Source organism: Ammospiza nelsoni, chromosome Z (assembly GCF_027579445.1).
Source record: "Ammospiza nelsoni isolate bAmmNel1 chromosome Z, bAmmNel1.pri, whole genome shotgun sequence".
In the NCBI taxonomy this organism is placed as follows: Eukaryota; Metazoa; Chordata; class Aves; order Passeriformes; family Passerellidae; genus Ammospiza; species Ammospiza nelsoni.
Window position 1 is genome coordinate 6,244,945 of NC_080669.1, and position 14,639 is coordinate 6,259,583.

Consider the following 14,639-nt stretch of genomic DNA (forward strand, 5'->3'; position numbering starts at 1 on the left):
GAAAGGGCTCAGAGGAGGGGACAAGGTGGGGTGATCGGGAGTACAACTGTAGGAGTGTGGGGAGAGGGTGCTCTTGTGGCGAGGTCCAGTGGGGGAGTGGGGAACAGGGAGTATTCCAGAAGGGAAGGAGTGGGCTACAGCTGATTGATGTTAGAATCATCCCAGGGCACTCTCGCCTCATCTTCCCTGTCCCCTCCTCCCACAGCTCCAGGGTTCTGCAGCAGACACTCACTGCTTTGGAGTTTGCACTTCCTTGCAAAGGGAATTACTGTTTTAGCACTCAGTAAAGGGTCAAGTTAGACAGTCAAATCCTTTCAGGAGAAACTGTAGAAAGAAAGCAGCTTTCCCTGAATTCTGGAAACAACTGCAGAGTTTTTGGAAGGTATTTCAAGAAAGTCTTCCAGACTACATTTTCAAGCTGTCTTGCTTGTCCCAGCAAACTGAGGAAATGACAGACTCTGTTGCCACAGACCCTCCTGTGGAGGGAACAGAAGCCCTGCAGGTTCCCTTGCAAATGCTGCCACTGCGGCTACAGACACCCCCTTTTAGCTGAACGCCTTGACAGGAGCTTTGCCAAACCAGTGGCCTCCTAATGTTCTTTCTGTTTCAGAATCAGAAACTCTGTCACTGAGAAACAGCAGGAAGACATACAAAAGCCAGGTTAGGATACACCCAGGGAAAACCTCTTCATATCTGCAAAGTGAGTCACATAATTGATGGAAAACAAAAGTGAGTCACAAAATAGATTAAAAGGAAACGCCATATGGAGCAAAAACTGCAGGAGCGAGATGGTGAATCATTGTAACACTGCTCTGCAAGTTTGCAGGCTGTGCTTCAACATCAAAAAAAGCAAGGCTTCTGTCAGTGTGCAAGTGCCCACCAACAAATGCCTCAAGCAGGACGGTTCTCGTGCATGGAGCACGGCCTAGGGCTGCTCTGACACTCAGGTCTTGCGTGCACCAAGGCAACCTTCTGATGTCACTACAACGAGGTGGCAACCATGCCCCAGCAGAACAAAGCAAATGCTTTGTGTTGGTCTGTGAATTTATGCCAAACAATAACCAACCTTCCCCACAGCAAACAGAAAATAGCCTGGGAAGTTCACCTCTGTCACAAAGTGTTGTGTTGTATTTGCTTTGCTCTCCTTTCTAAACTCCCAGAACTCCTTCCGCACAGGACAGTCAGGCATCCAGTGGCCCACATTCCCACATAGATGGCAGGGGAAGTGCTCTTGTGAACCGGTTCAGGGGTGTTTGGTCGAGGCCGGTAGTCAGCTGGAGGAAAAACAGGATCAGAGCCCATTGGGACAGCTTCTGGGATGTCAGCAGCAGCAACGCAGCGGGGCAGTGGTCGAGGTCTCTGGAGGGCATGGTGACCCTTCGAGAGCACATCTCGATCATCCATTGCAGGAAGATTGACGGATCCATCGGCAGGCTCGGGATGGCATCCCTGCAACAAACTCGGTGGGGTTGAGGAGGCACGAGAAAATGTCCCGGAGGTCACAAGGGGTGACCTCTGACCTTGCTAAAGAGGCCCTCAGGATCCCCCGGGAGTTCTCACTCTCCTGGGAGTAATCCTTTTGGGCCTTGCAGAGCTCCTAATTTGTTATTGTGTCAAGGGAGACCATTGGGCACGCGTTCCCCCCCCCCGCCTCGGGATGGTACGAGACCGGAGCCGCTGATGGAATACAAACCGGCTCCGGACCTTCCGTGCACCAAGGCAACCTTGTGATGTCACTACGACAAGGTGGCAACCATGCCCCGACAGGACAAAGCAAACGCTCTGTGTTGGTCTGTGAATTTATACCAAGCAATAACCAACCTTCCCCACAGCAAACACAGAATAGTCTGCGAAGTTCTCCTCTGTCACAAAGCAGCACAAATTCCCCTCATGGGCCAAAGCCTGTTGTTCAAGGGATCTGAGAGGAACTCCAAGAGTGCCCCAAGCACCTACAGGCTGTACCCCAACTGAGCTCTCAGATGGGACACAAGCAAAGGAAACCAGACCAAGAAAATGGCCCACAGCATTGCCCATCTAAGAAAAGACTCTTCACTTTAACCTTTTTAAAGGTTTATTAAACTCTAACAAAGGACTGAATAAGGAAAAATTGGAATAATTGGGGGAATACAGGGTTCAGCACTCCTGTTAAAGCTAAAGGAATTCACAAGACTGAGCCCTGTTTTTTACACTTAACGCCGCTCCTTCTTATTCTGGGAATCAAACACAAGCATTTCATCAATACACCCTGAAAGTGCTCTTGCTGAGTCAAGCCACATTGCTGTGTCAATAAAGCAGGTGGGACTCAGTTTCTTCATGCAGGAAAAGCTAATTCTTTATTCACATAACTTGTTTTTAGATTGTTTTCACAGACCTTGTGTTCAACTCCAGCTGGCTGGTAGTTTCCTTGCCACACAATTCGTTGCTTAGAAGGTGTTTTGGTGTGTACATGCTAAGACTCTCTCTTTTTAAGACTCACTCTCACTCAGGTGATTACATTTGTCTTTCATGGACGCTCCTGGGACAGATTTCTTGTTTATTACAGATGCAAACAGTTTTCTTAGCACAATAGCTTGTTGTGCTAACTGCACTCATTCTTACGGCTATTCCCATGGGAAGTTAGCTGGCTGCACATAGGAGTCGTAACAGGCCAGCTGGGAATTTACCATGGCAAGGCCTGAATTTATAAGGCCTTTCTTTTCTAATCCCCCTACCTGTGTGCAACACATTATGACTTCCTTTCAGAAATTAGTGAAGAAAACACAAATTGCCTACTGAATTTTATTCTGCTGTCTTCCAAATCAGTTCACTCCTCAAACAAAACCCTCAGGCACATCCCCGATTCCCTCTCTCCCAGCAGCTCAGAGCTGCTTTTGGAATTGTGGGAATTGAAATGGTAGATCAAGGACCTCCTTACTGCAAGCTCTCTGCCGGCGCTCTGCTGGGGCTCCACCCCGGCCAAGGCCGGGCCCGCTCTCACCTCACAGGCACTGACAGCTCTGCACCACAGGACACCTTCCCGAGCACCCTCTCTGATCTTTCTGCTTTCTCCCTTGAGCAACACTCTCCTCCAGCCAAAGACATTGCACTTAGGGATACAGATCCAAGTGGCAGGAACCCAAATGCTCTTGAGTCACAGCTCAATGCCTGCATCTGCACAGGACGTCTTTGCTGCCCCACTTCTTTGGTTTTTCCTGCAAATGCCATTGCCCTTTCTGCCTTAACTAGAAATACCCCTGCTAGGCAAAGACCAGCCAGTGGGCTGTGGTGGTGTTCACAGGACCAGGGAAGAGATGAGAATCTGACTCCATGTTTCTGAAGGTTGATTTATTATTTTATGATATATATTATATTGAAAGTATACTAAAAGAGTAGAAGAAAGGATTTCATCAAAAGGCTTACAAGCAAAGGAAAAAGAATGGAATGATAAGGGGTCAGAAGAAGGGGAATCTTCCAAATGTGTTGATGCTTCAGAAACTTTATTTAATTACCATCCTAATCTATAATCCTATTCTGTAAAACCCTTCAAAAATCCTATTCTAGAATCCCACTCTACAATCCTACTCTACAAAACTCAACAATCCTATTCTAGAATCCTACTCTACATTCCTACTCCAAATTGGCTATGAAGATATCATCTTGACACGATTGATACGTTCTCGTCTCCTACTTCCTCTTCTTGACTGAGTTGATGAGTAGTGCCAGGATGCATGCTGGCTTGGCTGAACGTACAAATGGATGCTGTCCACAGGAAAAAAAAAAAAAGCACACAAAGAACAGTGAACCATGACTTTCCAACCTCAGTGCTTCACAGCCTCAATCACTATTCTTCTATATCCTAGAAAGACCAAAAAAGTAGAACAATGGGACTATCTGCTTCCCTATTGTCATGTGAAGGACCTTGCCATCACAGGCAAAGGTGGCCCAGAATCCCACTCATCTGTTTATTGTGATGTCTTCATCTCCCTGGGATTTTTGCCCTGCCAGTGCTCTAGAAATGGTGCTTTCTGTCACTGGGGTTTCTTCCTATCAGGAAACTCCAATGAGTGACACAGGTCCCTGCCTATGCAAGACAGGCACTGTGCTGATTCCCACAGGGAGACAGAGCAGTGTCTACCTTTCCATGCCCTGCCCCTCGTGTGCTGGATGGCACCTTCCTTCCCAGCCCAGTGGCACTGGGCCCTGCAGTTCCCTCTCTGCCACACAACCTGGCAGTAACCCTGGCACAGTTCCCGTCTGCTTGAGCGTGCCAGGCAGCAGATGAGGCTGGGACAAGTCCCTCCCAGCTGTCCCTGTTTGCGTGGCAGAAACCTCTAAGGGTGGGCTGGGGGGCACAAACCAGGGCCCCTCAGAGGCTCACAGTGAGCCCCCCACGACCCCTCCTGCCCACAACCAACTCAGAAAATGCAGAGAGAAGTGGAATTACTGAATTTAGCGAAGACCAGGCCACAGGGAGACTTTATTGCCACTTTCCAAGACTTCAGAGTGGCTTTGAAGAAAGTGGTGCACGCCTTTTTTTACAGGGCCGCTTAGAGTAGGATGCGGGTGAATATTTTTAAACACAATGGAGATCTAATCACAGTAGGTCTAAGGAAGAACTTGGTGACTCGGAGCATGTGCCAACCCTGGAACAGATTATCCCGTACCTGCAACCATTCTGGCTTAAGTGGCAAAGGCCTCTGAGCAACCTGATCTCTTTAAAGATGTCCCTGTTCATTGCAGGACACTTGGAGCAGAGGACCTTCACAGGGCCCTGCCAGCCCAGCCCAGTCTAGGATTCCTCACCATTTTCATTTGAAGAGCAGCAAGAGTAGAGGTGAGAAGGAAGGGGGCTCATCTGATGCCTTGGACTTGAGTAGAGGAAGAGCCTATCCCTCAGAGCCTGTTTCACCTGCAGCCCCTTCATATTTTACCTTCAGGAGCTCCTTGGCAGACCAGCGCTGATCCTCGTCTGTCTGCAGGCAGCGGCTCAGGAAATCACACAGGCAAGGCGAGAGGTGCTTGGCTTGTCGCAGCTTTGGGGTGCCTGCAGTGGCTATCAGTTGTTTCGCCTGGATAAAAGGGAGACACAAGGCTCCACCTGCTGCTTTCACATCTCTTAAATGCTCTCCCAGATCCCTTTGTTTAACTTCTGTTCTTCAGTGGCAGTTCCTACCCTGGCAGAGACCCAGAGATGACTTTCCTTTACCAACCAAAAACCCAAACCCTAATGCAGCCACAGCTTTTCCAACATCCTGCAGATCTTGCCTTGGCAGCTGATTTCATTGACTGACCTAGTTAGTTGGAACTACATCAACAAAAGCACGTTTGCTTCTCCGAGGACTCACACCAGCTTGACAGGCTTTTTTTTGGAAGAGAGACTTTGCTATACTAACTAATTTCAAGGATTAGTACATGAAAGGCATCTCTGCAGTGCTTGTTGGTCCCTTAAACACAGCTGCCGTAGAACAAAACTCATAAAGCTTTTTGTGCTATTCTTGAAAACAATGGCAATTGGAAGAAAAGAAAGGAAATACACCACGAATTCCTCAGGTTAGGAAACAAACGTTTACAATCTCATCTTCAACACAGACACATTAAGATGCCTGCACAAATGTATTGGGATCAAAATGCCTGCTTGGGCATGCAGGAGTCACCTGCAACTCTGTCTCTCAGGAGTCCGAAAATTGCAGCTTCCCATTATGCAGCAGAAGAAAAATTGTCATGGTCAGAAGAAGGAGAGGTGCCATCCCTGTGGTCAGCCTCTGCTCATTTGGCTACTCAAGTCAATGCATTAATGGTAGGCCCATCCCAGATAGTGCCGGGGAACACTGGGAAGTTTTGGGCAGGCTCTCCGCATCACCAGGCTCTGGCTTGGTGACACAGAGAATGTGCCTTTGGCTATGGGAGAAAGACAGTCACTTGAGGGTTTCAGTAACACTGCACAAGAAGCAGAAGAGACTGTGGCCTTTACACCCTTATGCCCAGGTTTCAGGCATGTTTCCCAGTGAGAAGAAACTGCACAAGGGGTTAGGTTCCTCTCTAAAAATTACAGTTTAAGATACTTTGTTGGGCTTGGGTTTCTTTCCTTCATTTCTGAAAAGATAACAGCAGTTCTAAGGTGCTTATTTCCTTTTACTGGGGACATTTACAAAGGCAAAAGAGCTGGAGCCACTTATAACCCAAAGCAGAGTGTTGCCTGAGAATGGAGTTTGTTTGCATGTGGTAAGGCTTGAGTTCCCCCACTGATGCAACCAAAACCACAGCAGATGCTGATGTGTTGCAGGGACATTTTTAGGAGGGGACCTTGGTGTTAAAGCAGTTCCCACAAATGGCAATGGGATTTTGTCCAATGTCCAACACAGGACATGGGACAGGTGAGAAAGACAGTGGGATCAGTTAGTATTTGCTCCTTACCGAGGCAGGACTTTCATTGCAGTAAGGAGGTTCTTGATCTACCATTTCAATCCCCACAATTCCAAAAGACCATATGTCTACTTTGGGGCCATATGGTTGATCCTTCACCATTTCAGGCGCCATCCACCAAATAGTCCCGGCTAGCACGCTCTTTCTATTCTTCTCAGGGGTGAGCTGAGTAGAGAGGCCAAAATCACCTGAGGAAAAAGCAAAATTTTGATTTTATTTTAATTCTGTGCAATTAGGAAAGCAAGCAAAAGAATTCCCCAGTAGAAGTTTGAAAGTGTGCTGTTGAATCTCCTAGCATTGGCGACTTAAAAAATCCCCCATTTTTAACACTGCCTCCAGCAGTGGCTTTTGTTCTTTGGAAGCTTTACACTTGTAGCTCCCTCCCTCTGGCAGGAACACACACAGAGCAAGGACACTCTTGACCACTTGTTCCTTCTCATACCTCTGTGAACGTTGCAACCAGGTCACCAGCTCACGGTTGACATGGTGTCCCTGTGCTGCCACCAGCACCATTTAGGGGAGCTGGCTGTCACTCAAAGCAGCCCCACACCCACATTCCTGGAATACTGCACCTGACCAAGAATACACTGACCCAGCTTGACAGAACCATCGGTTCTGAGAAGGATGTTGCCGCTCTTCACATCTCGGTGGATCACATGGTTTGAATGAAGAAAATCCAGTCCTCGCAGGCACTGAGAGAGAAAAGAGAAAGAGGAGGGAAAAAATAAGTGATGGGATTTCATCACACAAGAAACCATACAATCTAAAAGATTCGCCCTCCAGGGGAATGGGGAGTAATGGCAGAACACAGTGCCACTGAGAGGAAGAGCTTGCTGCTCCAGCACTTGCAGAGCAGAACCTTTCTGAGGAAAGGCATGTCAGCTTCTGAAAGAGCAGCAGCATCTGCTGTTGTAGACTGTCCCCTGCAAACCAGCCAGGATGACAGCTGCTGCAGTGCATGTGCTCAGAAGCAAAGAGCATTTGGGCTGCACTCCTATCCTTTTCAGCTGAGGACTGAGAGAAACGAGTCTCTCTCTTTTTTCCTTTGCTGTTTGTTTCAAATCCTGCCACCAGCACCTTTGCTTTCACAGGCAAAGAATGCAGTGAAGACAGACAAAAGTTTAGCGAGGCAAGATGGACAACAGCAAATACATGAGACAGAGTGAGAATACAGCAGCAGGAGATAAGAGTACTGGCACTGAGTACAGTGAGTACAGGGGCACTAGCAGGCCTTTCACTTGAAGTGCTTTTACTTGCCCATAGCATACCAGCAATACAGAAACAAAGCTTGGCACGTGAAACTTCTCCTGATCTTAGCCCCTGTTTCCCAGACAATCCTGCCCAAGTCCTCGGAAACACAGATGGGATTGCTGACCTCCCGACAGATGGCTGCCATCTCGACTTCAGAGAGGTAGGTCTTGCTAATGACATCACTCAGGGCGCCTCCATCCATGTACTCCATAACTAGCCAGAGTTCCTCACCCAGAAGGTAGCTGAAAGAAGGAAACAAGGGTGTGGAGATAAATATGCATGGCTATCTTGATATTTTACTTCTGGGTTTTTTGTTTCCAGGTTCCTTTGTGACTAGGACAGAATCAAAGGAATAGACATTCCCTCTCAGCTGTGCATTGTTTGCAATCTGTGCGGTCTCAAGAAGAAAGGCACAGCTGTGAAAAAGAAGATGTCTTAGACAGCTAGCAAATGAAAAGTGCAGTTTAGTAACAGCCCAGATAAAAATATGTCAGGCATAGTGTTTCTGGAAATAAGCACCTAGTCTTCCTGGCATGCACAGCAATGGCAACGAGCGCTAACAATCTAAGGGAAATCCACTTCAGGATGGTTCATCAGCATTTAAGAAACTTTAGAAAATCTATCTGGAAAAAATATGGAGGCAATCTACTTCGAGGATATTGACTTAGGAAGATACAGCTGATCCAGGTTTTGAATAATTTTGGAATAATTTTTAAAACTAGGTGTGCCAGGGAAGACTCATGCTGACAAGATGCACTCTCTTCTCATCCATTGGAGATGAATAGAGAAATATGAATGAATAAAAATTAACAGCTCTACTTTCTGCCACTGACCAAAGTGGGTTTTTAACCTCTCATGTTTGCTGTATGTAAATGCCCATTGATGGGATAAGACCAAGACCTCTCACCTGTCTAAATAATTCACAACACTGAGACTCCTGTATCTCTTCATAATCATGATTTCATTAATGGTTAGTTGCTTCTTCCTCAGTCCTTTTAGATTTATTTTCTTTATGGCCACCTAAAATGACATTGAAAATAAGTAACTTGAGAAGTGTGTGGCACGAGACCACAATGCAATGGAGCGAGTGATTTTGCAATCACAGCTGAGCTGTGCCAAACTGCCTTGTAATTAGGCACTGCAGTAATTAGGAACTGACATTCCAACAGCCGATTTCTCTGCTCCCTTGGGGGACAGCTACAGGACACCTGCAGCCACTGACGTTTTGCCTTGACCACTTGGTAACAGTGGTGTCTCAGCTATGACCCACAAACCTCTGACCACACTCTCTGCTGCTTTGTTTGGGATTCAGAAGAAGTAATCCATGCCTTAATACTCTGTGGATACATCTTGGGCCACGGGCAGGGCTTAGGGCTTTTAGGGACACCTTGCAGATCTCTCCCTATGTGCAGTTCCCAAGTGCAGCACTGCAGGTGGCTAAGGAACTACCAGTAACTTTCAGATGGATTTGCTGGCAGCCAGAATCGAGAATTCAGGACTCTGAAGCTGTAGCCCCAAAGAGCAGTGAGGTGCTCTAAGGCACCACCTTTGTTTTAGCAATGGAGAGCGAGTGAGCGCGTCCTTCTCTGAAAGGAAGCGCTGCCCTCTGTGCCTTCCTTCTGGCAGCTGAGGGGGACGAAGACTGGCCCAGATGTATTTTGCAGGCTGGCACCAGTCTGAGCTTCTTGTGCCTTTTCAGCACAGCTCTACCCAAAGCTCCAGCCACAGCTCACACCAGAGGGGAAAGCCCCTCAAGAGCAGCAGATTCTGTGGGGCCTGTTGACATTTACCTCTCCTCCTGTAGCATTGTTGAGTGCTCTAACCACATGTCCAAAAGTCCTAGAAACAAAACAGAAGCAGAGAAAGGAGAAGCTGTTTAGGTCCTAAAGTGAAAGCCAGCCCACACAGGAGATCTGTGCTGGCAGTGTCAAAAACCTGCATCATTCAGGAGGGCTCTGCCAGAAGGCAGATGATGCATTTTCCTCTCAAGTGCAGGTACTGGGCCTGTTCCTGAAGAACTGGGCTTCAACTTCTAAAGAGAGTTTAGTCTTTCCTCTTGGGTTTCACTTTCTAAACTGGGTGGTTCCTTTCCTGACCACAGAGTATTTCCTTCTGCAAACCAGGGGAAATAAATGTTTCTGGCAACTGCTATCTCACTCAGCTTTGATAGGGGATAGGTTGCTCTTTCAGGCAAGCAAGTTTCTTCTTTTTTCATTAGTGTGGTAGCATGATTTAGAGACATGTAAAATTGCTAAAGAAATTAACAGAGAACTGTCCCACACTTGAGAGACAAGGAGGTCTTCCGGGTCCTGTTCTTTGATGCAGACAAGACCTTGGCAGCATAGAGATGTCTCTGACAGTGCATTCTGATCATATTCACAAATTCTGAGCAGCACTGAGAGATGGCACCATCTATCCCCAGTGTCTGAAATGTGTGTAGCTTGCCTGACTTCACGCTGGATAGACATTCTATGAGAAAAACACCTGGCCCATCGCTATGCAGGAGTATCTGCGGTAGGACTCACCCGCTGCCAATACGCTCCTTTTCAGTGTATTTCATCAGGGGATTTTCAATGGGGTTCACCATTCTCCCTGAGGGAAATTAAATGCAAAATGCTGACTTTAAAGCAGAGATGCCAGCTTGCAGGAGATACAAAAGGCAGCCCCACTCTCTGGGGCTCTGAGCCCTTTGGGGTCAGCTGGGTAACAACCACTACAACAGCAACAGGACGGGTAGCCCTGCAGTGCAGATGGCTGGCACAGAGACTGATTTTGTAATTTCCTTTCAGGAGTTCTCTTAACAGGAAACAAAGCACGGGGAGATGCATTTTCAGGAGAGAAGGACATCACTACCTTTCAGCTGTTTGCCAGATGAATTCTTTTCCATTAGTAAACCAGAGCAGCTCAAGCTATAAATGATCCCAATGGGGCTTTCAACATCAGGACGCTGACCTGTTTATGAGCAGGCTGAGCTCAAAGATGCCCCTCTCCCAGCTAAGGAAGGCTCCAGCCTCTGCAGTCCCTCTAGTCCTCAGGGACAGGGCAGCTAGCACAATAAGTCTGGCAAAGCCCAAGCATGAGCACTGACAGGCAGTGGGAAGAAGCCACAGCCAGCCTGAACCCCATACAAGGTGTTGTCCCCATTCAGGACACAACAGGATGGGCTTTGACATCAGCTCCACCGAGGTGTGGGTCAGTGCCCTTTTTGTCCCAACAGGTGATGGTAGACACAGAATCCACTGGGCTCTGCTCTCAGCCCCACCAGGTCTTATCTGAGAGCACAGCACTGGCAGCTGGTATGGGCAATAGGCAGATTCATTGGGTTGTGCTGCAGAATCACAAAGGACTTGGTGTGTTTTCCTAGAGACTGATCTGAGCAGGGCTTGGGCCAATAGGTAGGATCCTAACAGTCAGGGGAAAGAGTGGGAATTGGGTATGAAAAAGTGCCATGGATCTGAGGAATATACCATGGCTGGGCTGGAGGCTCTCTCCTGAGAAATGCCTGCAGTACAGTTTTATCTGATCGCGCCACTTGGATGTGTCTCTTGGACACATCTTGATAAGCATAAAACTAGAAGATTAAGTAAAGGTTGTTCTAAAAGTATCTCTTTTTTCTTTGGGGGCAAATGGAAAACACCTCGTGCTCTCTATTTGTCCTGTAACCTGATCTTCTTTCAAAGTAGTTCTTATTAACAACAATATAGCATTCTCTTATTGACAAAAATTACATCATTCTTATGAAAATAAACTGCAGATGTAGTAGTGGTAACAGTAACAGTCATAAAAATGCCATCAGTAAGATGTGGGGCAGAAGAGCTCTTTCAGGATGGAGAAAAACCAACTCCACCAAAAAAACTCCACAAACCATCAACCTAAAAAACCCAAAACACAACAAAAAAACCCCACAGAAACAAAAAACCTCCACAGAAACAAAAAAACCAAAAGGCCCCCACAAAAAATAAACAACACATAAGCAACCCACTCCCCCCCTCCCCCCTCCCAAAAAAAAACCAATCCCCAACCAAATATACAAAACTCCAAAACCAGTCCATTTCTGTGAAGTATTTTGCTCTGATGACTGGTTGGAAGTCAGGACTCTAAGGAGAATTTAGGAAGCTGAAAATTCTGTTCAGTTTGAACACTAGCACACAGGACTTGCCTAGATCATTTACTAGGTCACAGCCTTCTGCTGATCCAAGAACAATCCCTGTTTCAGCCTTTAGCAGAGAGGGAAACTCAGGCAAACCCAAGCCAGTCCAAGGTGTCCTCAGAGGCAGCAGGAACACCCAGAGCGCTCTCTCGCTGCCTCGGAGCACAGCACTGCCTCTGGGGAGTCCTAAATGGCCCTGTGACACCAAACTCAGGAGGAGCATTTGGTACAGCTCTGCTGACACCTGCACACAACACACTGTCCCTGAGACAAGAAACATCCCAGACATACCCAGCATCTCCAGGTACTTCTCCTCAGTCTCCGGTTTCGGAGAGATGAAGGAACTGCCCAAGCTTGAGGTCCCAGGTTTGATAGAAAGGCTTCCTCTAGGTAACACTGCTACAGCAGCAGGTTCAGAGCTCATGATGTGCTGGACCTGGAGCACTTCTGGTGGGCACTGTTCCTGTGCCTCACTCCAAACCTGGGGCCCTTCAGTGGCAGACATTTGCTGGAAGTCTTCACAGGCTGCCCGGTCAGATGTCAACTCTTGCTCCTCAAATGAAACAGAACAAAGGAGTCAGACACTACAGCTTTTTCCTGTCAGCCAGGAGTCATCGACTGTGAGGAAAGGGAAAGAACAGACTGACAAGAGATACAGACAGCTTGTTTCAGTCCTCCATCTGGGTCACCATGTTCCATTGTAAAAACACCTCAAGAAACCAAGAGAGCAGGAACAGACCAGCAGGAATCAATTTGGACTGCTGGCCAAAAGGCCAAAGGACAAGTTACATTATCCAGGGCAGCAGAAGAGATTGAGCACACCAGGAAATGTCCTTCAGAGTGACTGTGATACACACTACAGCAGGATGGCACTCAGAGGCATCACCCCAGTGTGCTGCTCTGAGTGGAAAGGCAAGAATGGCAGAAACCACCAGTTTGGTGACTGCAGTGGCTGCATCCCTCTTTTACTCACTTCTAGAGCCTGAGGGAGGTGATTAGGTTTCTCTCTGAAGATTTTCATTTCTTCCTCCAGCCTCTTCTCCCTTGCCTTGTTGCTAGCCTCCGAGTCCTGCAGCTCTGCCTGCATGTGTCCCTTGGCAGACTGTAAGCAAGAAGGGGGAGGACATTTCATGAGTGGAGTGGCTGCCACTCTTTCACTCACCTGGTTTTGTTGATCGCCCCTCTGCTGATGGAGTTTCTCCTCTTGAATACTTCCCACGTCTTCTTTGCTCTTTTTCTTCACGTCCATGATGTCACTCTGAGTTTCAGGCAGCTCTGCTTGTGGCTCTGCCTTGATCTTCTGTACACACAAATGCAGAGCAAGTGACTGGGAACTGCCATCAGCCTCAGCTTATTCCTCTTGCAGCCTCAAAATCACATTTATTCAGCCACTTCTTTCTACCTCCCTACCCACCTCTGCTTCCATTGCAAACCTCCTGTCCCAGGGCTGATCTCTGCAGATTCCAAGGCTCTGTGCTTCCAGTGCCTGTGGGATTCCTGGCCTCCTCAGTCCCAAGAGCTCTGGTTTATGCCCCTCTTCCTGCCGTTCCCTCTGTGCCCTGGCCAGTCAGGCTTACCTGGCCATTCTCCTGTGGCTCTTCCACCTGCTGCCCAAGCTGCTCTTCCTGTTCTTGGGCTGGGAACAGCTCTCCCTGAGTCTGGCATGGCATCTCTGTTGAAGTAATCTGCTCTTGCTCTCCCTCTAGAAGCACCTGCACAGAAAGTAAGAGAAGATGGGTTTCAGCTTCCCATACAAACTTTGTGGGCCAAGACTCCAAGACTGCTGGGCTCACACGTTCCCAAAGCACTGTGCTGCTGCTCTGCTGGGTCATTCTCTGTTTGAGGGGAGGCACAGATTCCAAAGTGACCCTGGCCCTACAATCAGGGGCCATCTGCGACTGAAGCTCCAAGAGCCTCTCAGGCAGCTGACAAGGGAAGTTGAGGCATTCTCAAGGGTCTGGTGAGGGCCTCCCTCTGCTTCTGCCATGTCCTGTTTTTCTTTCAGTAGTGACTGACACCCTGCCCTGTCCCACAGCTCCATCCTGGCTCTGCAGGTGGCTTCAGTCCTTGCGAGACACTTCTGGAGTTTATGCTCTCTTCAGGCCTGCACAAGCATTCCTGCCTTTCTGACATCATCTACATTCTTGTTAGAAAAACTGGTCATTCAGAAGATGAGGATGCATGTAAGTTCTCTGATGGATGTCACAGAGCCTCTATGGCCACATCAGTACATGGAGGAGAACCAAAGTGTTTCTTCTCCCTCTTTTGTCAACTGAGAATTCTGACCAGCAGTAACAGAGACTCTCCTAAGGCCCCATTAAGGAATGCAATTACACAGCCCTGGGGATGCCAGTGTAGGAAACCATGTGTCATTAATGCATGGCATGTATGACCAGAGTCACCGAACACCACCTAAACCTGGAATGTTTCCACCTCTCTAGGACAGGCAGAAATTTAAAGAATTAACTGGGGACTTCAGGGCAGAAGAGGCTGGAGAACTGGGGAAAAAACCACCATATCTGGAGGGGGAAACATCTCTGCCTGCTCAGAATTGGTTGAGGGAACATGTCTCTAATCCTCTCCTGAAAGGGATGCTTTAGGTGACCTTTGCACCTCCAACTGCCTTGGACCAGAGCCAGGAAGATTCAATTATGTAAATGTTGGATAGATAGATAGATAGATAGATAGATAGATAGATAGATAGATAGATAGATAGATAGACAGTCAGATCTCATAACTGAATCCTCTCTATTGCTACGCACATCAAAACTTGGTAGCCAGTGCCCCATTCAGCAGCAATCCTGAGATTGCTATCCTGTAGCTTCAATAAAGCACA

At 47.7% G+C, this 14,639-nt stretch overlaps 1 protein-coding gene across 1 annotated transcript in view; it reads right to left on the minus strand.

Moving 5' to 3' along the window:
* Positions 1 to 1,181: 1,181 nt before the first annotated feature.
* LOC132086434 (uncharacterized) overlaps positions 1,182 to 14,639 on the minus strand; it is a 31,598-nt gene continuing 18,140 nt past the window's right edge. The window contains exons 3-14 of the mRNA XM_059492111.1: positions 13,381 to 13,515; positions 12,777 to 13,103; positions 12,278 to 12,356; positions 10,179 to 10,245; positions 9,444 to 9,492; positions 8,561 to 8,673; positions 7,778 to 7,895; positions 6,995 to 7,094; positions 6,394 to 6,590; positions 4,911 to 5,048; positions 3,668 to 3,738; positions 1,182 to 1,449 (exon numbers count right to left, since the gene is read on the minus strand). Of these exons, the coding sequence (XP_059348094.1) occupies positions 1,182 to 1,449; positions 3,668 to 3,738; positions 4,911 to 5,048; positions 6,394 to 6,590; positions 6,995 to 7,094; positions 7,778 to 7,895; positions 8,561 to 8,673; positions 9,444 to 9,492; positions 10,179 to 10,245; positions 12,278 to 12,356; positions 12,777 to 13,103; positions 13,381 to 13,515 (1,662 nt within the window). The remainder of the gene's footprint in view (positions 1,450 to 3,667; positions 3,739 to 4,910; positions 5,049 to 6,393; positions 6,591 to 6,994; positions 7,095 to 7,777; positions 7,896 to 8,560; positions 8,674 to 9,443; positions 9,493 to 10,178; positions 10,246 to 12,277; positions 12,357 to 12,776; positions 13,104 to 13,380; positions 13,516 to 14,639) is intronic.